The sequence below is a fragment of the Salmo salar genome, unplaced genomic scaffold (assembly GCF_965601325.2).
Source record: "Salmo salar unplaced genomic scaffold, fSalSal1 ptg000221l, whole genome shotgun sequence".
Classification (NCBI taxonomy): Eukaryota; Metazoa; Chordata; class Actinopteri; order Salmoniformes; family Salmonidae; genus Salmo; species Salmo salar.
The window spans coordinates 595,169-618,371 of NW_027675333.1; the positions used below are offsets into that span (position 1 = coordinate 595,169).

The 23,203-nt window shown below is 42.2% G+C and overlaps 2 protein-coding genes across 2 annotated transcripts in view; both read left to right on the forward strand.

Annotated features, from left to right (window-relative positions):
- LOC123740283 (NLR family CARD domain-containing protein 3-like) overlaps positions 1–22,153 on the forward strand; it is a 45,993-nt gene extending 23,840 nt beyond the window's left edge. Inside the window, exons 9-12 of the mRNA XM_082971222.1 lie at positions 3,969–4,142; positions 10,506–10,679; positions 11,765–11,938; positions 21,445–22,153. Of these exons, the coding sequence (XP_082827348.1) occupies positions 3,969–4,142; positions 10,506–10,679; positions 11,765–11,938; positions 21,445–21,526 (604 nt within the window). The 3' untranslated portion in view covers positions 21,527–22,153. The remainder of the gene's footprint in view (positions 1–3,968; positions 4,143–10,505; positions 10,680–11,764; positions 11,939–21,444) is intronic.
- On the forward strand, positions 4,931–16,227 carry LOC145867151 (stonustoxin subunit beta-like). Its single transcript, XM_082971214.1, has 4 exons — positions 4,931–5,082; positions 12,772–12,945; positions 13,119–13,165; positions 13,560–16,227. The coding sequence occupies exons 3-4, from the start codon at positions 13,144–13,146 to the stop codon at positions 14,084–14,086; spliced, it is 549 nt and encodes a 182-aa protein (XP_082827340.1). The 5' UTR covers positions 4,931–5,082; positions 12,772–12,945; positions 13,119–13,143; the 3' UTR covers positions 14,087–16,227.
- Positions 22,154–23,203: the final 1,050 nt, after the last annotated feature.

A 23,203-nucleotide genomic window follows, 5' to 3' on the forward strand; every position in this document is an offset into this window, starting at 1 on the left:
AAAACCTTAAAAATCCTATTACTTCAATTTCTCAAACATATGACTATTTTACAGCTATTTAAAGACAAGACTCTCGTTAATCTAACCACACTGTCCGATTTCAAAAAGGCTTTACAACGAAAGCAAAACATTAGATTATGTCAGCAGAGTACCAAGCCAGAAATAATCAGACACCCATTTTTCAAGCCAGCATATAATGTCACCAAAACCCAGAAGACAGCTAAATGCAGCACTCACCTTTGATGATCTTCATCAGATGACAACCCTAGGACATTATGTTATACAATACATGCATGTTTTGTTCAATCAAGTTCATATTTATATCAAAAACCAGCTTTTTACATTAGCATGTGACGTTCAGAACTAGCATACCCCCCGCAAACTTCCGGGGAATTCGCTAACATTTTACTAAATTACTCACGATAAACGTTCACAAAAAGAAAAACAATTATTTTAAGAATTATAGATACAGACCTCCTCTATGCACTCGATATGTCCGATTTTAAAATAGCTTTTTGGTGAAAGCACATTTTGCAATATTCTAAGTACATAGCCCAGGCATCACGGGCTCGCTATTTAGACACCCGGCAAGTTTAGCACTCACCATAATCATATTTACTATTATAAAAGTTTGATTACCTTTTGTTGTCTTCGTCAGAATGCACACCCAGGACTGCTACTTCAATAACAAATGTTTGTTTGGTCCAAAATAATCCATCGTTATATCCGAATAGCGGCGTTTTGTTCGTGCGTTCCAGACACTATCCGAAATAGTAAAGAAGTGTCGCGCGCATGGCGCAATTCGTGACAATAAAATTCTAAATATTCCATTACCGTACTTCGAAGCATGTCAACCGCTGTTTAAAATCAATTTTTACGACATTTTTCTCGTAGAAAAGCGATAATATTCCGACAGGGAATCTCCTTTTCGGCAAACAGAGGAAAAAATCCCAAAGGCGGGGGCGGTCGGGTCACGAGCATAAGCCCAGTGTCCCTTGATCGGCCACTTGAGAAAGGCGATAATGTGTTTCAGCCTGGGGCTGGAATGACGACATTCTGTTTTTTCCCGGGCTCTGAGCGCCTATGGACGACGTGGGAAGTGTCACGTTAGAGCAGAGATCCTTAGTAAATGATAGAGATGGAAAAGAAGTTCAAGAAATGGTCAGACAGGCCACTTCCTGTAAAGGAATCTCTCAGGTTTTGACCTGCCATTTGAGTTCTGTTATACTCACAGACACCATTCAAACAGTTTTAGAAAATTTAGGGTGTTTTCTATCCATATGTAATAAGTATATGCATATTCTAGTTACTGGGTAGGAGTGGTAACCAGATTAAATCGGGTATGTTTTTTATCCAGCCGTGTCAATACTGCCCCCTATCCTAAACAGGTTAAAACCAATTTTTATGCCATTTATCTCGTAGAAAAGCGATAATATTCCGACCGGGAATCTGCAATAAACCAAACAGACGAATTAAAATACTCCACGGGGGCTAATCGCGCACGCGCCTCATTCCATTGTCACCTAATGGGACACTTGGATAAGGTGATAATCTGTTTCAGCCTGAGGCTGCCTCGTCAACCTTCATGATTTTCCCGGGTCCTGAGAGCCTATTGGAGCCCTGGGAATTGTCACGTTACAGCTAAGATCCTTACTCTTCAATAAACAGATGCAAGACGCACGACTCCTTGTCAAACAGGCCACTTCCTGCATGAAACCTTGTCAGGTTTTTGCCTGCCATAGGAGTTCTGTTATACTCACAGACACCATTCAAACAGTTTTAGAAACTTTAGGGTGTTTTTCTATCCAAACCTGAACAATAATATGCATATTCTAGCTTCTGAGTTGGTGTAGGAGGCAGTTAAAAATGGGCACATATTTTTTCCAAAATTCTCAATACTGCCCCCTAGCCCAAACAGGTTAAATGTATTTGGCTAAGGTGTACAGTGGGGCAAAAAAGTATTTAGTCAGCCACCAATTGTGCAAGTTCTCCCACTTAAAAAGATGAGAGAGGCCTGTAATTTTCATCATAGGTACACGTCAACTATGACAGACAAAATGAGAAAAAAAATCCGAAAATCACATTGTAGTATTTTTTATGAATTTATTTGCAAGTTATGGTGGAAAATAAGTATTTGGTCACCTACAAACAAGCAAGATTTCTGGCTCTCACAGACCTGTAACTTCTTCTTTAAGAGGCTCCTCTGTCCTCCACTCGTTAACTGTATTAATGGCACCTGTTTGAACTTGTTATCACTATAAAAGACACCTGTCCACAACCTCAAACAGTCACACTCCAAACTCCACTATGGCCAAGACCAAAGAGCTGTCAAAGGACACCAGAAACAAAATTGTAGACCTGCACCAGGCTGGGAAGACTGAATCTGCAATAGGTAAGCAGCTTGGTTTGAAGAAATCAACTGTGGGAGCAATTATTAGGAAATGGAAGACATACAAGACAACTGATAATCTCCCTCGATCTGGGGCTCCACGCAAGATCTCACCCCGTGGGGTCAAAATGATCACAAGAACGGTGAGCAAAAATCCCAGAACCACACGGGGGGACCTAGTGAATGACCTGCAGAGAGCTGGGACCAAAGTAACAAAGCCTACCATCAGTAACACACTACGCCGCCAGGGACTCAAATCCTGCAGTGCCAGACGTGTCCCCCTGCTTAAGCCAGTACATGTCCAGGCCCGTCTGAAGTTTGCTAGAGAGCATTTGGATGATCCAGAAGAGGATTGGGAGAATGTCATATGGTCAGATGAAACCAAAATAGAACTTTTTGGTAAAAACTCAACTTGTCGTGTTTGGAAGACAAAGAATGCTGAGTTGCATCCAAAGAACACCATACCTACTGTGTAGCATGGGGGTGGAAACATCATGCTTTGGGGCTGTTTTTCTGCAAAGGGACAAGGACGACTGATCCGTGTAAAGGAAAGAATAAATGGGGCCATGTATCGTGAGATTTTGAGTGAAAACCTCCTTCTATCAGCAAGGGCATTGAAGATGAAACGTGGCTGGGTCTTTCAGCATGACAATGATCCCAAACACACCGCCCGGGCAATGAAGGAGTGGCTTCGTAAGAAGCATTTCAAGGTCCTGGAGTGGCCTAGCCAGTCTCCAGATCTCAACCCCATAGAAAATCTTTGGAGGGAGTTGAAAACATCACTGCTCTAGAGGACATCTGCATGGAGGAATGGGCCAAAATACCAGCAACAGTGTGTGAAAACCTTGTGAAGACTTACAGAAAACATTTGACCTGTGTCATTGCCAACAAAGGGAGTATAACAAAGTATTGAGATAAACTTTTGTTATTGACCAAATACTTATTTTCCACCATAATTTGCAAATAAATTCATTAAAAATCCTACAATGTGATTTTCTGGATTTTATTTTCTGATTTTGTCTGTCATAGTTGAAGTGTACCTATGATGAAACTTACAGGCCTCTCATCTTTTTAAGTGGGAGAACTTGCACAATTGGTGGCTGACTAAATACTTTTTTGCCGCACTGTATGTAAACTTCTGACTTCAACTGTATGTATTAAAATACCCTCAAATAAAAGGTGACATTATATACTGTCACCTCATATGAAACATTTGATCTAAAATCCAAAATGTTGGAGTATAGAGCCACATTTAAAATGTTTGCTTCACTGTCAAAATAGATATGATGTGGACTGTATACTCAATACAATCTAAATCTGATACCTCACTGTCTGTCTTTTGACTGATACTGCTTTTTAAACTGGTCTGGTCAGTCTACTCAAATATTTGTACTATATATGTTTCTATCTGCAGGCAATACTTTGATCATTTGTCATTTTTAATGATGATACATTAATTTCCAATAGATATGGAAGGTTACAGGACACTGATATCTGAATATGTTGAAAAATTATACTGCCACTATTTTCACCACCAAAGCATAGCAGTGTGATTTTAATATGATTTGACTCTTTGCAGGCTGTCAGGCTGTGGAGTCACAGAGGAAGGCTGTGCTTCTCTGGTCTCAGCTCTGAGGTCAAACACCTCACACCTGAGAGAGCTGGACCTGAGTAACAATGACCTGAAGGATTCAGGAGTGAAGCTGCTCTCTACTGGACTGGAGGATCCCCACTGTAAACTGGAGACTCTGAGGTCAGTATTCCTGTAGTTGGTCAACAAGTGATAACTGTTCACCAGATCCACATGTGTTTACCAGACACACATAGTCCACACCATATGTGTTTGGACAGTGAAGTGTCATGACGTTGGCCTGTGGGTAAGGTTTATGACCGCCCCCCATAAATACCTTTCTCCCTTCCCCTCTCTTACCCTACTGAAGGATTTGAATAGCCTGTGTTAAATATAGAGAGTCTGGGAACATCAAACAAATGGGGAAAAGGAACCATATTTTGGTAATAAAACCAGTTGGAAATATGTTTGAGAACGTAATGAGTATGTATGTCAGTTCGCTTGTCATCTGAGACATTATGACTGATGACAGGATGACATAAACGGTACCTGAGAAAGTATACACTCTCTAGTTATCAGAGTAACATGGAATTGTTATGCAATTGAAATGTTTGATATTGAAATTGTTTGTTAGGAGATTAAATGTAATTTTAGCTTCCAAATGAGAGAATTGGGTTTTCATAAGGAAAGTGCCCTGCTTGATCAGTGGCCCACCCCTGTGAAGAGACAGGGGTTATAAACACATCCACCCCCTCTCCACTATATAAGCCTTTGACGAAAAGATAACCACGTGGTTCCAGTACGTAAGGTCTGCAGCCTCTACGTTAGAAGGACACACATGTCAAGAACAGAACTAAGCCAACCTCGGCGTGAGCTTTGGTGGCGAATGGTATGAACTTTGAGCTTATTCACTACAGAAGTGATACTTCCTAGCCGTTGAGTTAGCAGCGGCCGCTGTAGACGGGGGCTAGGAAAGGACGGACGACGGATCCAGTCTAACAGACGGACGAAGATACCACCACGTATCCAATTTACCACCAGAGACATTCTTCCGAGTTTACAGGAAGATCTGTTGGCCAACCCGGCCAGCATCTACGACCAACCTACCGAAGCGCAGCTCAGAGTAAATATTTATTGCATTTTCCTTTTCCAAATGGGCGGTAATTTAGAATGCATAAGATAATGTATTTACGATAGCATAGCTGCTGTTTCTTTGTTCCTAAATCTTCCCGCTCTTTCATTCAAGCCCAACCCCCTTTCCTTTGTGTAACCAGTCATCATGTATGACATCATTTGTATTCGGTGTATTTGTAATTCTCTGTGATTAGTTTAGGTATTTAGTAAATAAATAATTAAACCCAAATTTGTATTGCTGATTCAACTTGTTAGCCAGGGTTCGTGAAGATAGCCAAGAATTTACAACTTTCATTATGAGACTGAAAATAAGATAAGGGTTAATATTGACTGCTATCGATGTAAAATATTACTAAGTATTTTAAGAGTTTATTAGGAAGATAACGGCTCTATAAACGTTCTTCCGTGGTGCCCCGACTTTCTAGTTAATTACATTTACATGATTAGCTTAATCAGGTAATATTAATTACAGTGAGAATTTTATAGGTTAGCATGTCATATCACTTAATCCGGCATAGCGAAAGACACAACAAAAGCTTACAGTTTTACATTTGGCGCTATGCTCCAGCATTTTGGATTTGAGATGTTTCATATTAGGTGACCTTACAGAATGTCACCTTTTATTTGAGGGTATTTTCATACATATCTGTTTTACCATTTAGAAATTAAAGCACTTTCTGTACGTAGTTCTCCCATTTGAAGAAGTCTTAATTATTTGGACAAATTCACTTATATTGTATTAAAGTAGTCATAAGTTTAGTATTTAGTCCCATATTCCATGCCTGCAGTGATTACATCAAGCTTGTGATTCTACAAACTTGTTGAATTCATTTTTCAGTTTGTTTTGGTTGTGTTTTGGATTATGTTTTTCCTAATAGAAACTGAATGGTGAATAATGTCCTGTCATTTTGGAGTCACTTCACTTGTATTGTCAGTAAGAATAGAAGATGTTTCTGAACACTTCTACATTCATGTGGATGCTACCATGATTATGAATAATCAGGAATGAATCGTGAATAATGATAAATGGGAAAGTTACAGAGGCACAAAGATCAGACCCCCTTTGTTATTGGTGTTATTCTGTATACTTCTGGCCCTTCTTTGGACACTGTGTTAACTAACCTCCAGGCGAGCTTCAATGCCATACAGCTCTCCTTCCGTGGCCTCCAACTGCTCTTAAATACAAGTAAAACTAAATGCATGCTCTTCAACCGATCGCTGCCTGCACCTGCCCGCCTGTCCAGCATCACTACTCTGGACGGTTCTGACTTAGAATATGTGGACACCTACAAATACCTAGGTGTCTGGTTAGACGGTAAACTCTCTTTCCAGACTCACTATAAGCATCTCCAATCCAAAGTTAAATCTAGAATTGGCTTCCTATTTCGCAACATAGCATCCTTCACTCATGCTGCCAAACATACCCTTATAAAACTGACCATCCTACCAATCCTCGACTTCGGCGATGTCAATTACAAAATAGCCTCCAATACCCTACTCAATGAATTGGATGCAGTCTGTCACAGTGCCATCCGTTTTGTCACCAAAGCCCCATATACAGTGGGGGGAAAAAGTATTTGATCCCCTGCTGATTTTGTACGTTTGCCCACTGACAAAGAAAGGATCAGTCTATAATTTTAATGGTAGGTTTATTTGAACAGTGAGAGACAGAATAACAACAAAAAAATCCATAAAAACTCATGTCAGAAATGTTATAAATTGATTTGGATTTTAATGAGGGAAATAAGTATTTGACCCCCTCTCAATCAGAAAGATTTCTGGCTCCCAGGTGTCTTTTATACAGGTAACGAGCTGAGATTAGGAGCACACTCTTAAAAGGAGTGCTCCTAACCGCAACTTGTTACCTGTAAAAAAGACACCTGTCCACAGAAGCAATCAATCAATCAGATTCCAAACTCTCCACCATGGCGAAGACCAAAGAGCTCTCCAAGGATGTCAGGGACAAGATTGTAGACCTACACAAGGCTGGAATGGGCTGCACGACCATCGTCAAGCAGCTTGGTGAGAAGGTGACAACATTTGGTGCGATTATTCGCAAATGGAAAAACACAAAAGAACTGTCAATATCCCTCGGCCTGGGGCTCCATGCAAGATCTCACCTCGTGGAGTTGCAATGATCATGAGAACGGTGAGGAATCAGCCCAGAACTACACGGGAGGATCTTGTCAATGATCTTAAGGCAGCTGGGACCATAGTCACCAAGAAAACAATTGGTAACACACTACGCCGTGAAGGACTGAAATCCTGCAGCGCCCGCAAGGTCCCCCTGCTCAAGAATACATATATATGCCCGTCTGAAGTTTGCCAATGAACATCTGAATGACTCAGAGGACAACTGGTGAAAGTGTTGTGGTCAGATGAGACCAAAATAGAGCTCTTTGACATCAACTCAACTCGCCGTCTTTGGAGGAAGAGGAATGCTGCCTATGACCCCAAGAACACCATCCCCACCGTCGAACATGGAGGTGGAAACATTATGCTTTGGAGGTGTTTTTCTGCTAAGGGGACAGGACAACATCACTGCATCAAAGGGACGATGGATGGGGCCATATATCGTCAAATCTTGGGTGAGAACCTCCTTCCCTCAGCCAGGGCATTGAAAATGGGTTGTGGATGGGTATTCCAGCATGACAATGACCCAAAACACACGGCCAAGACAACAAAGGAGTGGCTCAAGAAGAAGCACATTAAGGTCCTGGAGTGGCCTAGCCAGTCTCCAGACCTTAATCCCATAGAAAATCTGTGGAGGGAGATGAAGGTTCAAGTTGCCAAACGTCAGCCTCGAAACTTAATGACTTGGAGAAGATCTGCAAGGAGGAGTGGGACAAAATCCCTCCTGAGTTGTGTGCAAACCTGGTGGCCAACTACAAGAAACGTCTGACCTCTGTGATTGCCAACAAGGGTTTTGCCACCAAGTACTAAGTCATGTTTTGCAGAGGGATCAAATACTTTTTCACTCATTAAAATGCAAATAATTGTATAACATTTTTGACATGCGTTTTTTTCTGGATTTTTTTGCTGTTATTCTGTCTCTCACTGTTCAAATAAACCTACCATTAAAATTATAGACTGATCATTTCTTTGTAAGTGGGCAAAAGTACAAAATCAGCAGGGGATCAAATACTTTTTCCCCCCACTGTACTACCCACCACTGCGACCTGTACGCTCTCATTGTCTGGCCCTCGCTTCATACTCGTCGCCAAACCCATTGGCTCCAGGTCATCTACAAGACCCTGCTAGGTAAAGTCCCCCCTTATCTCCGCTCACTGGTCACCTTAGCAGCACCCACCTGTAGCACGCGCTCCAGCAGGTATATCTCTCTGGTCACCCCCAAAGCCAATTCCTCCTTCGGCCGCCTCTTCTTCCAGTTCTCTGCTGCCAATGACTGGAACGAACTACAAAAATCTCTAAAACTGGAAACACTCTTCTCCCTCACTAGCTTTAAGCACCAGCTGTCAGAGCAGCTCACAGATTACTGCACCTGTACATAGCCCATCTATAATTTAGCCCAACTACCTCTTCCCCTACTGTATTTATTTATTTAGCTCCTTTGCTCCCCATTATTTCTACTTTGCACTTTCTTCCACTGCATATCTACCATTCCAGTGTTTTACTTGCTATATTGTATTTACTTTGCCACCATGGCCTTTTTTTGCCTTTACCTCCCTTATTTCACTTCATTTGCTCACATTGTATATAGACTTATTTTTCTACTGTATTATTGACTGTATGTTTGTGTAATACCCTTGTTTGAACCAAGTATTGAGTTTATTTGTTATAATTAATTGGTATTATATTTAAAAGATGATTGAATTGCTCCTAAACTGTAATGTTGTTAATGCATTATGCTTTTTGAAGAAATATTTATTTAATGTATAAGTGAATAGTTTGTTTTACTTTGAAGTTTACGTTTTGACCAATAAGGTTGCTTGTTAAGTTGTGGCCAATGGGAGTTGACCTGGTTAACGGGAGGGAAAAAGACGTTGATGAAAGGATGGACGTTTTACCTCAGGACGGTTGGTGAAGAAAAATTATAAAAGAAGACGACAGAACTACAACAAAACCCATAGCTACTAAGACATGAAGGGAAATACATGTTTTATTTAATAAAAGAGTTGTTATAATTTAGTTAAAACTTAGTAAAGACTGAAGCTACCGTCTCGTCGTGGAGGTATTAGCCAGCCTAGAGGTTAGCCTAGCATCGTGTGACACCGGGAGATAATTGCTTGGGAAGCTTAACTAGTTCGTGTTGCCATGGGGATATCGGTTACGGCTAAGGAGTACTGTCTGCATGGGTAGCTGTGCTGCCTTGGACTTTGTGAGGAAACCTGCATGGAACTGCCATACTTCGCTGAGGGAATATCTACCAAGTCGTGAGTAACCACAATGTGAGGTGCTTAATTTGGACACGGGTTGTGCACGACTCATTGGGGTTTATTATTTTATTTCTTTTAAAATAAAGGTGAAACAAATAAATAAATTGGTAATGGTGAGAGGTTAGCATGTTTTGTTGTAGCCTCTGTTATTGGTAATGGTGAGAGGTTAGCATGTTTTGTTGTAGCCTCTGTTATTGGTAATGGTGAGAGGTTAGCATGTTTTGTTGTAGCCTCTGTTATTGGTAATGGTGAGAGGTTAGCATGTTTTGTTGTAACCTCTGTTATTGGTAATGGTGAGAGGTTAGGATGTTAATCCAGTCATCATCCACTATTTTTTTATTGGGCAAAACATAACCCAAAACACAACCAAAACAAACTGCAAATGCAACCAACGAGTTTGAGTCACAAGCTTGATGTAGTCGTTGCTTTAATGGAATATGGGACCAAATACAAAACTTTTGACTATTTTAATACACTATGATTTAATTGGTCAGAAAACATATCACTTCTTTAAATAGGGGGACTAGATACATAAAGTGCTTTTATTTTTCTAAATGGTGTAACAGATATGTATGAAAATATCCTCAAATAAAAGGTGACATTATATACTGTCACCTCATATGAAACATTTGATCTGAAATCCAAAATGTTGGAGTTTAGAGCCACATTTAAAATGTTATCTTCACTGTCAAAATAGATATGGTGTGGACTGTATACTCAATACAATCTAAATCTGATACCTCACTGTCTGTCTTTTGACTGATACTGCTTTTTAAACTGGTCTGGTCAGTCTACTCAAATATTTGTATTATACATTTTTCTCTCTACAAGATTATTTGACTCTTTGCAGGCTGTCAGGCTGTCTAGTTACAGAGGAAGGCTGTGCTTTTCTGGTCTCAGCTCTGAGGTCAAACCCAACACATTATTTGTAAACGGGTAACAGCGTAAACAGGGCAAGCTAAGCGTATCATTGTAATACAACCTGTCTGTCATTGTATTTCTTCTGTGTTGGCAGAATCACTGGCTGTAAACTCAGAAACACATCCTGTAAAGTTTTGGCCTCAGTTCTCAGTTCAAACCCCTCACACCTGAGAGAGCTGGACCTGAGTAACAATGACCTGAAGGATTCAGGAGTGAAGCTGCTCTCTGCTGGACTGGGGAATCCCCACTGCAGACTGGAGACTCTGAGGTCAGTATTCATGTAGTTGGTCAACAAGTGTTTTGTTGTATCCTCTGTTATTGGTAATGGTGAGAGGTTAGCATGTTTTGTTGTAGTCTCTGTTATTGGTAATGGTGAGAGGTTAGCATGTTTTGTTGTAGTCTCTGTTATTGGTAATGGTGAGAGGTTAGCATGTTTTGTTGTATGCTCTGTTATTGGTAATGGTGAGAGGTTAGCATGTTTTGTTGTAGTCTCTGTTATTGGTAATGGTGAGAGGTTAGCATGTTTTGTTGTAGCCTCTGTTATTGGTAATGGTGAGAGGTTAGCATGTTTTGTTGTAGCCTCGGTTATTGGTAATGGTGAGAGATTAGCATGTTTTGTTGTAGCCTCTGTTATTGGTAATGGTGAGAGGTTAGCATGTTTTGTTGTAGCCTCTGTTATTGGTAATGGTGAGAGGTTAGCATGTTTTGTTGTAGCCTCTGTAACTTTCTCACTCATTATTATTCATTATCTTTCTCAATCATGGCAGTCACAGGCTTGATGAAGTCATTGCAGTCAAAGAATATGGGACCAAATACTAAACTTTTGACTATTTTAACACACTATGAGTTAATTGGTCAGAAAACATATGAAAACATATGACTTCTTTAAAGAGGGGGACTAGATACATAAAGTGCTTTTATTTTTCTAAATGGTGAAACAGATATGTATGAAAATATCCTCAAATAAAAGGTGGCATTATATACTGTCACCTCATATGAAACATTTGATCTGAAATCCAAAATGTTGGAGTATAGAGCCACATTTAAAATGTCAGCTTCACTGTCAAAATAGATATGGTGTGGACTGTATACTCAATACAATCTAAATCTGATACCTCACTGTCTGTCTTTTGACTGATACTGCTTTTAAACTGGTCTGGTCAGTCTACTCAAATATTTGTACTATACATGTTTCTATCTGCAGGCAAAACGTTGATAATTTCTCATTTTTAATGACGATGTATTAATTTACGAATAGATATGGAAGGTTTTATATGTTGAAAAAATATACTGCCACTATTTTCACCACCAAAGAATAGCAGTGTGACTTTAATATGATTTGACTCTTTGCAGGCTGTCTGGCTGTCGAGTCACAGAGGAAGGCTGTGCTTCTCTGGTCTCAGCTCTGAGGTCAAACCCCTCACACCTGAGAGAGCTGGACCTGAGTAACAATGACCTGAAGGATTCAGGAGTGAAGCTGCTCTCTGCTGGACTGGGGAATCCCCACTGTAAACTGGAGACTCTGAGGTCAGTATTCCTGTAGTTGGTCAACAAGTGATAACTGTTCACCAGATCCACATGTTTTTACCAGACACACATAGTCCACACCATATGTGTTTGGACAGTGAAGCTTACAGTTTTAAATGTGGTGCTATGCACCAGCATGTATCTTCTCACTTAGAAAACATCCACCATTTTAATATTGGGCAAAACATAACCCAAAACACAACCAAAACAAACTGCAAAATCAATCAACGAGTTTGAGTCACAAGCTTGATGTAGTCGCTGCGTTCAAGGAATATCGGATCAAATACTCAACTTGTGACTACTTTAATACACTATGAGTGAATTGGTCAGAAAACATGACTTCTTTAAATAGGGGGACTAGATACATAAAGTGCTTTCATTTTTCTAAATGGTGAAACAGATATGTATGAAAATATCCTCAAATAAAAGGTGACATTATATACTGTCACCTCATATGAAACATTTGATCTGAAATCCAAAATGTTGGAGTTTAGAGCCACATTTAAAATGTTATTTTCACTGTCAAAATAGATATATGGTGTGGACTGTATACTCAATACAATCTAAATCTGATACCTCACTGTCTGTCTTTTGACTGATACTGCTTTTAAACTGGTCTGGTCAGTCTACTCAAATATTTGTACTATACATGTTTCTATCTGCAGGCAAAACTTTGATAATTTGTCATTTTTAATGACGATATATTAATTTACGAATAGATATGGAAGGTTTCAGGACACTGATATATCTAAATATGTTGAAAAAATATACTGCCACTATTTTCACCACCAAAGAATAGCAGTGTGGTTTTAATATGATTTGACTCTTTGCAGGCTGTCAGGCTGTCTAGTCACAGAGGAAGGCTGTGCTTCTCTGGTCTCAGCTCTGAGGTCAAACCACTCACACCTGAGAGAGCTGGACCTGAACTACAATCACCCAGGAGACTCAGGAGTCAGACTGCTCTCTGCTGGACTGGAGGATCCACACTGCAGACTGGAGAAACTCAAGTATGTGGAGGGTTTATGTCAATGTTCATATCAGACATGTTGGACTTTTCAGGCTAGTTAAGACAAACATTCTGACCACCACTTGGACAAAGTTATATGCTAACTGTGTGTGTGTGTGTGTGAGTTCAGGTGTATCCCTCATTGACTGTCTGTTTTTCTGCTTACCGCTACAGTGTGGAACATGGTGGAGAGTTCAGAATGAAACCTGGACTTAGAAAATGTGAGTGTTGACTGCTGTGAAGAATTTGACTAAGAATAAGTCTTAATTCAAGTTAAGTCAAAGTCAAAGACCACCATCATTACTGACTTGGTCATATTGAATATCAGCTGTCGTTCTACAGAAACAGAAATCAGGGACACCAACGTTTACAAAGAGTTACTTTGACAATGTATGTGTGTCTGTGTGTGTGTGAGTGTTTGTGTGTAATTAATGGGAATAAGTGTTTTTTATATTACCATACAGTATATGTGATCATTCAACAAGTCTCAAGTTACCTTAACTTCTCCTTTTGATACCTAGAAACATCTACATTAAATGAATTAGTGAAAAGTGAGTTAACATTCTAATGTGAATGATGATGATTTCTAATATTGTGTCTGGTTTCATCCATCAGATGTCTGTGATCTCACACTGGACCTAAACACAGTAAACAGATTCCTCTCTCTGTCTGAGGAGAACAGAAAGGTGACATGTAGGACAGAGGAGCAGCCGTATCCTGATCACCCAGAGAGATTTGACTACTGTAGACAGGTGCTGTGTAGAGAGGGTCTGACTGGGCGCTGTTACTGGGAGGTAGAGTGGAGTGGGGGGGCTGTTATAGGAGTAACATATAAAGGAATCAACAGGAGAGGAGGGGTTGATGACTGTTGGCTTGGATACAATGACAAGTCCTGGAGTCTGTTCTGCTATGACAGCAGTTACATTGCCAGATATAATAATAACTCCACTACCATAGACGTCCCCTCCTCCAGCTCCCACAGAGTAGGAGTGTATCTGGACTGGCCAGCCGGCACTCTGTCCTTCTATAGAGCCTCCTCTGACACACTGACCCACCTGATCACATTCACCTCCACATTCACTGAGCCCCTCTATCCAGGGTTTGGGGTTTATTATATTGACTCTTCAGTGTCCCTGAAATAATAACTGGACACAAACACACACACTGGACACACACACTGGATATACACACACTCAACACACACACTGGACACACACACACTGGTTGCACACACTCACACACTCACACACTCACACACACACACACTGGACACAAACACACACACACTGGACACACACTGGACACACACACACACACACACTGGACACAAACTGGACACACACACACACACACTGGACACAGACTGGACACACACACACACACACTGGACACACACTGGACACACACTGGACACACACTGGACACATACAGACACTGGACGCACACACACACACACACACACACACACACACACACACACACACACACACACACACACACACACACACACTGGACACAAACTGGACGCACACGCACACACTGGACACAGACACACACACACACACACTGGACACAAACTGGACACACACACACACACACACACACTGGACACAAACTGAACACACACACACACTCAACACACACACTCTCAACACACAAACTGAACACACACACACACACACACACTGAACACACACACACACACACTCAACACACACACACACACTCAACACACACACACACACACACATTCTGGACATACACACACACTGAACACACACACACACTGGACACAAACTGGACACACACACATAAACACACTCAACACCCAACACACACACACACTCACACTCGACACACACTCACACTCGACACACACACACACTCGAAACACACACACTCGACACACACACACTGGACAGACACACACACACACACACACTGGACAGACACACACACACTGGAAACACACACACACACACACACACTGGACAGACACACACACACTGGACAGACACACACACACTGGACAGACACACACACACACTGGACACACACACACACACACACACACTGGACACACACACACACACACACACTGGACACACACACACACACACACACACACACACTGGACACACACACACACACACACACACACTGGACACACACAACACTGAACACACACACAAACATAAACACACACTCAACACACACACACTCAACACACACACACTCAACACACTCGACACACTCAACACACACACACACTGAACACACACAGACACTGGACACACACACACTGAACACACACACACACACACACACACACACACTGAACACACACACACACACACACACACACACACACACACACACACTGGGCACATACTCACACACTGAAACACACACACACACACACACACTGAACGGACACACACTGGACACACTCTGAACACACACACACACACACACACACACACACACACTGAAACACACACACACACACTGAACAAACACACACTCTGGACATACACACACACACACACTGGACCCACTGGACACACACACACACTGGACACACACACACACACACTGGACACACACACCCACTGGACACACACACACCCACTGGACACACACACACACACTGGACACACACACTCACTGGACACACACACTCACTGGACACACACACTGACACACTGGACACACACACGCTTGACACACTGGACACACACGCTTGACACACTGGACACACACACGCTTGACACACTGGACACACACACGCTTGACACACTGGACACACACACAAACACACTGGACACACACACATGACAGGCTTGTAATATTTTCTGATCTTTTACCACTTTGCATTTTTTATGATATATTTTACTGTTTATGTTTGTACCACAGGAGGTTGGTGGGACCTTATTTGGGGAGGACAGGCTTGTAATGGCTGGAGTGGAATAAGTGGAATGGTATCAAACACGTGGTTTCCATGTGTTCCATTTAATTCACTCTGTTCCAGACATTATTATGAGCCGTCCTCCCCTCAGCAGCCTCCTCTGGTATGTACTGTCCTGTATGTGAGAGAGATCCAACAAGGAATTACAATGTATGTATTACTTTTAATACCTGCAAATGGCAAATAAACTACTGGAACTCCTTATAAATGTCTGCAGCCGACAAGAGGTGAAAATACTACCGGAATATTCTGCAAATGTTGATGAAGACGTCACTCAATCCACCCAAAACAACATGCAGTCTTTCCACAAGACTCCCATGACAGGGAGTTATAGTGTGACGTTATGTGTGACGTTATGAGTCGACGTTAAAGTAACATTCTCACAACATACTGCAATTGTTTTATCCTGTTTTAGATGGATCCTCTGTTTAAACATTTCAACTCTGACAATAACACCGTTAAAATACCAATGTGATAATTTCTTGTCTTTTATGTTGGAAAAACAAATTGTACAATTATATGTGGACATACGCTCCATAGTTGTACAAGTATACATGGTTATATTGTACTTTTCATAATAAAACATACTTGAAACAAGAAAAAGCATGTTAACTGTGAAAACAATTTCGTTATTGATTTTTACATTGCTTCTCCCTGTCTCATGTTGACGTTTGTCATGAATCTTGACCTGGAGGTAGAACTGTGCGATTTCCTCTAGATATGTCAGCTGCAAAGTCAGAATTGGCTGTGGAAAATGTTTTATGGTCTTAATTTAAGGGAAGGATTAGCAGTGAGGTTAGGGTTGAGGTTAGGATTAAAATAGGATTGTATTACTTTGTGCCTGTGCAAGCCAGTGAATACTTTGCTGAACTGCCTCCAGGGCAAGATTCATGACAATAAATGCCAACCTGCCTCCAGGGCAAGATTCATGACAATAAATGCCAACCTGCCTCCCAGTCGTCCCCTCCTTATCTTTACAAGGCTGCAGAACATGCAAGCTAGTGATGTGGGGTTCTCTCATAACCCTCAGTCCCCAGGTGGGTAGATGGCAGGTTGAATAAAGAGAAGCTAGTGATGTGGGGGTTCTCTCATAACCCTCAGTCCCCAGGTGGGTAGATGGCAGGTTGAATAAAGAGAAGCTAGTGATGTGGGGGTTCTCTCATAACCCTCAGTCCCCAGGTGGGTAGATGGCAGGTTGAATAAAGAGAAGCTAGTGATGTGGGGGTTCTCTCATAACCCGCAGTCCCCAGGTGGGTAGATGGCAGGTTGAATAAAAAGAAAACAATAGGCTACATAAAAGAATCCATAAATGTATAATTATTATGTAATTTACACAAAACATTAAGGACACCTTTCTTTCCATGACAAACTGACCAGGCGTAACTCAATATTAGGAAGGTATCCTTAATATTTTGTCTACTCAGTGGCTCTGACCCTTTACGTAACAGTCAATACTCTTTGCCAGGAACCTTCTGTAACGGTTGGCGTCGGATGAAGCAGACCAAGACGCAGCGGGGAAATGTGCACTAATCTTTTTTTATTTAATTGGCAAAGAAGGTGAACCAAAAATAAACACATTCACCAAAAAGACACAGCGACGAATAACAGTCTAGTAAGGCACAAGGCACACAGAAAAATCTCCCACAAAACACAAACATAACACATACCAATATATAGGACTCTCAATCAAAGCCGACTACAAACACCTGCCTCCAATTGAGAGTCCAACACCCAAATACCTAACATAGAAATACTAAACTAGAGAGAACATAGAAATACAAAAAACATAGAACATAACCCAAAACCCGGGATTAATAAATCAAACACCCTTCTAAGCAAACCACCACCCCGAACCACATAAAACAAATACCCTCTGCCACGTCCTGACCAAACTACAAACACAAATAACCCTTATACTGGTCAGTACGTGACACCTTCTTTAAATGTTCCCAAATGCTCCCACACTGATGATCACTCACAGCTGCTCCAGGGCCTCTTGGGTTGAGGAGTCATTCTCTTCTAACCTGATCACAGCTACTCCAGGGCCTCTTGGGTTGAGGAGTCATTCTCTTCTAACCTGATCACAGCTGCTCCAGGGCCTCTTGGGTTGAGGAGTCATTCTCTTCTAACCTAATCACAAACAAAGACAAGATTCAAACAAATAAACATGATGGTCCAACATAATAGGGGACGGGGGGGGGGGGGGGGTATAGGGAAGGTAGGGGAGAGGAGGGGGGGTATAGGGAAGGTAGGGGAGAGGAGGGGGTATAGGGAAGGTAGAGGAGAGGAGGGGGTATAGGGAAGGTAGGGGAGAGGAGGGGGTATAGGGAAGGTAGGGGAGAGAAGGGGGTTATGGGGAAGGTAGGGGAGAGGAGGGGTATAGGGAAGGTAGGGGAGAGGAGGGGGGTATAGGGAAGGTGGCAGAGAGGAGGGGGTATAGGGAAGGTAGGGGAGAGGAGGGGTATAGGGAAGGTAGGGGAGAGGAGGGGGTATAGGGAAGGTAGGGGAGAGGAGGGGGTATAGGGAAGGTAGGGGAGAGGAGGGGGGTATAGGGAAGGTAGGGGAGAGGAGGGGGGCATAGAGAAGGTAGGGGAGAGGAGGGGGCATAGTGAAGGTAGGGGAGAGGAGGGGGTATAGGGAAGGTAGGGGAGAGGAGGGGTATAGGGAAGGTAAGGGAGAGGAGGTGGGGGCACAGGGAAGGTAGGGCAGAGGAGGGGGGATAGGGTAAGATAGGGAGAGGAAGGGGGGTATAGGGAAGGTAGGGGAGAGCAGGGGGTATAGGGAAGGTAGGGGAGAGGAGGGGGTATAGGGAAGGTAGGGAGAGGAAGGGGGGTATAGGGAAGGTAGGGGAGAGGAGGGGGTATAGGGAAGGTAGGGGAGAGGAAGGGGGGCATAGGGAAGGTAGGGGAGAGGAGGGGGTATAGGGAAGGTAGGAGAGAGGAGGGGGGTATAGGGAAGGTAGGGGAGAGGAGGGGGGTATAGGGAAGGTAGGGGAGAGGAGCGGGGTATAGGGAAGGTAGGGGAGAGGAGGGGGGTATAGGGAAGGTAGGGGAGAGGAGGGGGGTATAGGGAAGGTAGGGGAGAGGAGGGGTGTATAGGGAAGGTAGGGGAGAGGAAGGGGGTATAGGGAAGGTAGGGGAGAGGAGGGGGGTATAGGGAAGGTAGGGGAGAGGAGGGGGTATAGGGAAGGTAGGGGAGAGGAGGGGGTATAGGGAAGGTAGGGGAGAGGAGGGGGTATAGGGAAGTTAGGGGAGAGGAGGGGGGACTTCCTCCATGTCAGGTAAGCAGCCTCCAAGTCTACCCTCACCAACTGACCAGACTGAGGGAGTTCTGAACATCCCTCTCTGTCCTCTGATGCTGCGTCCAAGTCTTCTTGGGTCTTTCTGGTGTCTCTGTCTTGATTTTTTCAGTTCTTTCCCAGGCTGCCTGAAAAACACATAAAGATGGAACATTCATAAGAGTTATAAACTATCAAAATAAAGAGAGTCCCACACTCCATATATAAACTCCCAGTCATTTATTGGGTATTTACCATTGTTTCAGCATCACTGTGCCTTCTACAGGGTGATGTCATCAATACTTGAACCAGGTTATGTAGACGAACAGTGCAATTAGTGCAACCAATGACAATAGAGAGGGGTGTGTCATAATGATTAAGTTAATTACAATGAATTAATGAAACTGTTAACCTCTATGTGCTAGGTGGGACGCTTGCTATTTTTGAATGTCCTGTTTAATAAAATGTTTGCTAAAGCATTAAGAATTATGTGTAATTATTGAAGAACTGCGTTAATGACAGTATCCATTTGGGTGTTGTCAATAAAGTTAAGATTTTATTTATTTATTTAACCAGGTAGGCCAGTTGAGAACAAGTTCTCATTTACAACTGCGACCTGGCCAAGATAAAGCATAGCAGTGCGACACAAACAACACAGAGTTACAAGTGGGATAAACAAACGTACAGTCAATAACACGACAGAAAAATCTATATACAGTGTGTGCAAATGGATTAAGGAGGTAAGGCAATAAATAGGCCATAGTAGCAGAGTAATTACAATTTAGCAAATTAACCTCTATGGGCTAGGCGGGACGAATTCGTCCCACCTACGTAACAGCCACTGCCAGCCTGTGGCGCGATTTTCAAAACCTTAAAAATCCTATTACTTCAATTTCTCAAACATATGACTATTTTACAGCCATTTAAAGACACGACTCTCGTTAATCTAACCACACTGTCCGATTTCAAAAAGGCTTTACAACGAAAGCAAAACATTAGATTATGTCAGCAGAGTACCAAGCCAGAAATAATCAGACACCCATTTTTCAAGCCAGCATATAATGTCACCAAAACCCAGAAGACAGCTAAATGCAGCACTCACCTTTGATGATCTTCATCAGATGACAACCCTAGGACATTATGTTATACAATACATGCATGTTTTGTTCAATCAAGTTCATATTTATATAAAAAAACAGCTTTTTACATTAGCATGTGACGTTCAGAACTAGCATACCCCCCGCAAACTTCCGGGGAATTCGCTAACATTTTACTAAATTACTCACGATAAACGTTCACAAAAAGCATAACAATTATTTTAAGAATTATAGATACAGACCTCCTCTATGCACTCGATATGTCCGATTTTAAAATAGCTTTTTGGTGAAAGCACATTTTGCAATATTCTAAGTACATAGCCCAGGCATCACGGGCTCGCTATTTAGACACCCAGCAAGTTTAGCACTCACCATAATCATATTTACTATTATAAAAGTTTCATTACCTTTTGTTGTCTTTGTCAGAATGCACACCCAGGACTGCTACTTCAATAACAAATGTTGGTTTGGTCCAAAATAATCCATCGTTATATCCGAATAGCGGCGTTTTGTTCGTGCGTTCCAGACACTATCCGAAATAGTAAAGAAGTGTCGCGCGCATGGCGCAATTCGTGACAATAAAATTCTAAATATTCCATTACCGTACTTCGAAGCATGTCAACCGCTGTTTAAAATCAATTTTTACGACATTTTTCTCGTAGAAAAGCGATAATATTCCGACAGGGAATCTCCTTTTCGGCAAACAAAGGAAAAAATCCCAAAGGCGGGGGCGGTCGGGGTCACGAGCATAAGCCCAGTGTCCCTTGATCGGCCACTTGAGAAAGGCGATAATGTGTTTCAGCCTGGGGCTGGAATGACGACATTCTGTTTTTTCCCGGGCTCTGAGCGCCTATGGACGACGTGGGAAGTGTCACGTTAGAGCAGAGATCCTTAGTAAATGATAGAGATGGAAAATAAGTTCAAGAAATGGTCAGACAGGCCACTTCCTGTAAAGGAATCTCTCAGGTTTTGACCTGCCATTTGAGTTCTGTTATACTCACAGACACCATTCAAACAGTTTTAGAAAATTTAGGGTGTTTTCTATCCATATGTAATAAGTATATGCATATTCTAGTTACTGGGTAGGAGTGGTAACCAGATTAAATCGGGTATGTTTTTTTATCCAGCCGTGTCAATACTGCCCCCTATCCTAAACAGGCTAAAATACATGAGAGCCTTGTGTCAAAAGGGTGGGCCAGGAGGAGCGCAAGATAGAGAGCAGAAGGTAAGAATCACATAATAAGTCAGGATTGAGAGAAGATAGAAGTGATACAGAATTGTTAGATAACAGTTACTGAGTGGAGAGCAGCATAGTTAAGTTTTAGGCAGGTATAGATGCAAACTGAATTGTAGAAGTGAGAACTTAACCTGGGGTCCACTTAGACGTGGGGCCCGATTAATGCCAGGATGATTTGTTTTTAAATTAGGAACAGGAAGAAGAGTTAAAAGCGGTACCCTCCATGTTAGGGTCCCAAGGACCTATTGATGTGGGGTTAATTAAAGGAGTTATTTTAGTATAAGTAGTCCTGAAGTCAAATTTGAGATTTTATTAAAAGTAATTATTAGTAATTTAGGAAAATTTGGGCAGAGCCATGTGTCAAAAGGGGGGATAGTAGAGCAGGTTCGGAAACACTTTGTGGCCTATTGGATAACGAACTACTTAAAAAAACATTTTTTTTTATAGATAAGTATATTAAATGGGAAGAAGCGGTCCCAACTTACTGGTTGGACACAATTAGGGTAGTTGATTTACTAGGATCTATCTCTTTAAATAATGGATTACATTTTAGCTGATCAGGTAAACCATATAGAATGCCAGAGTTAGGGAGGCCAGAACAGGTAGACATAGAAGTTGAAGATATACTAACAGAACACATGGTTAACCAAACCCGTATGTCCGAGACTTTGTGTCCAACAGGTGAATTACAGGAGAAGATGATTCACTCAATCCAACCAGGAGACTGGGTGTGGATCCAGTCCCTGAGGAGAAAAGAACTGGAAGCAGCCATGGTGGGAGGGCCCATATCAAGTGTTCCTGGTAATAGCCTTCGCGGTGAGAATAGCTGAAAGAGCAACCTGGGTTCATATCACACAATGCGGGAGGGTAAGACACACTGACACTGTCGAACAATCACAGAGTTAGGAGAAGAACCGAATACCAATAAGGTTCGGGGGTTACCTCTCTAACGAAGATTCCCTAACCCGCCCGATACTCACTGTGTGCGTTCATAGAAGTGAAAGTTTGGGTTAGCCTCTAGCCAGTGATATATTCACCGGGAGGGGGTGGGGCTTTACAGGGGTACTGGTCTGTCTGAGCTGTCTGATTGTGTAAGCCATATTCCTAATACACCATGAACCACTCGAGAAGTCAGAAAGTGGTAACTTGACCCATAGTGTAGAAGATGAGGAGTTTTTATGGCCTAGGTACAAAAGGTCACTCGATCTGGATAAAAAGGAAGTGAGAGTAGAGTTAGGGAAGGATGTCTCAATAGAGTTCTCTGCAGACCAAATGGGGTCCCTAACCTCCTGGCAGTCTAGGACTCGGACTTCATGGGGAAGATATGTGTAGATCCCGGTGTAACTCATGGAATCAGGTCATAGCTCACACAGAGAGAGAAGGCTATGTCTATCCACACACCCAATATAGAAACAGATGGTGTATAGTGAAAGCCAGGGTTTTTGACTGCAATCCAGAGCAAGGGAAGTATTGCTTGAAGATAGGAATGACCAATTAAAGCATAAAGAAAGAGGATTTAGGGTTATGGTATGTTGGCCTTGACCAGACCATTGTCGACACTGCGGTACCATTCTGAGTAGTAGAGGTTAGGACAGGAGATAGTTCTACCGCCAGCCAGAATACCAGTAGTACCCCTGATAAAACGGACATTACCCGTGTAGTCATCCAGAGCCAAGGACC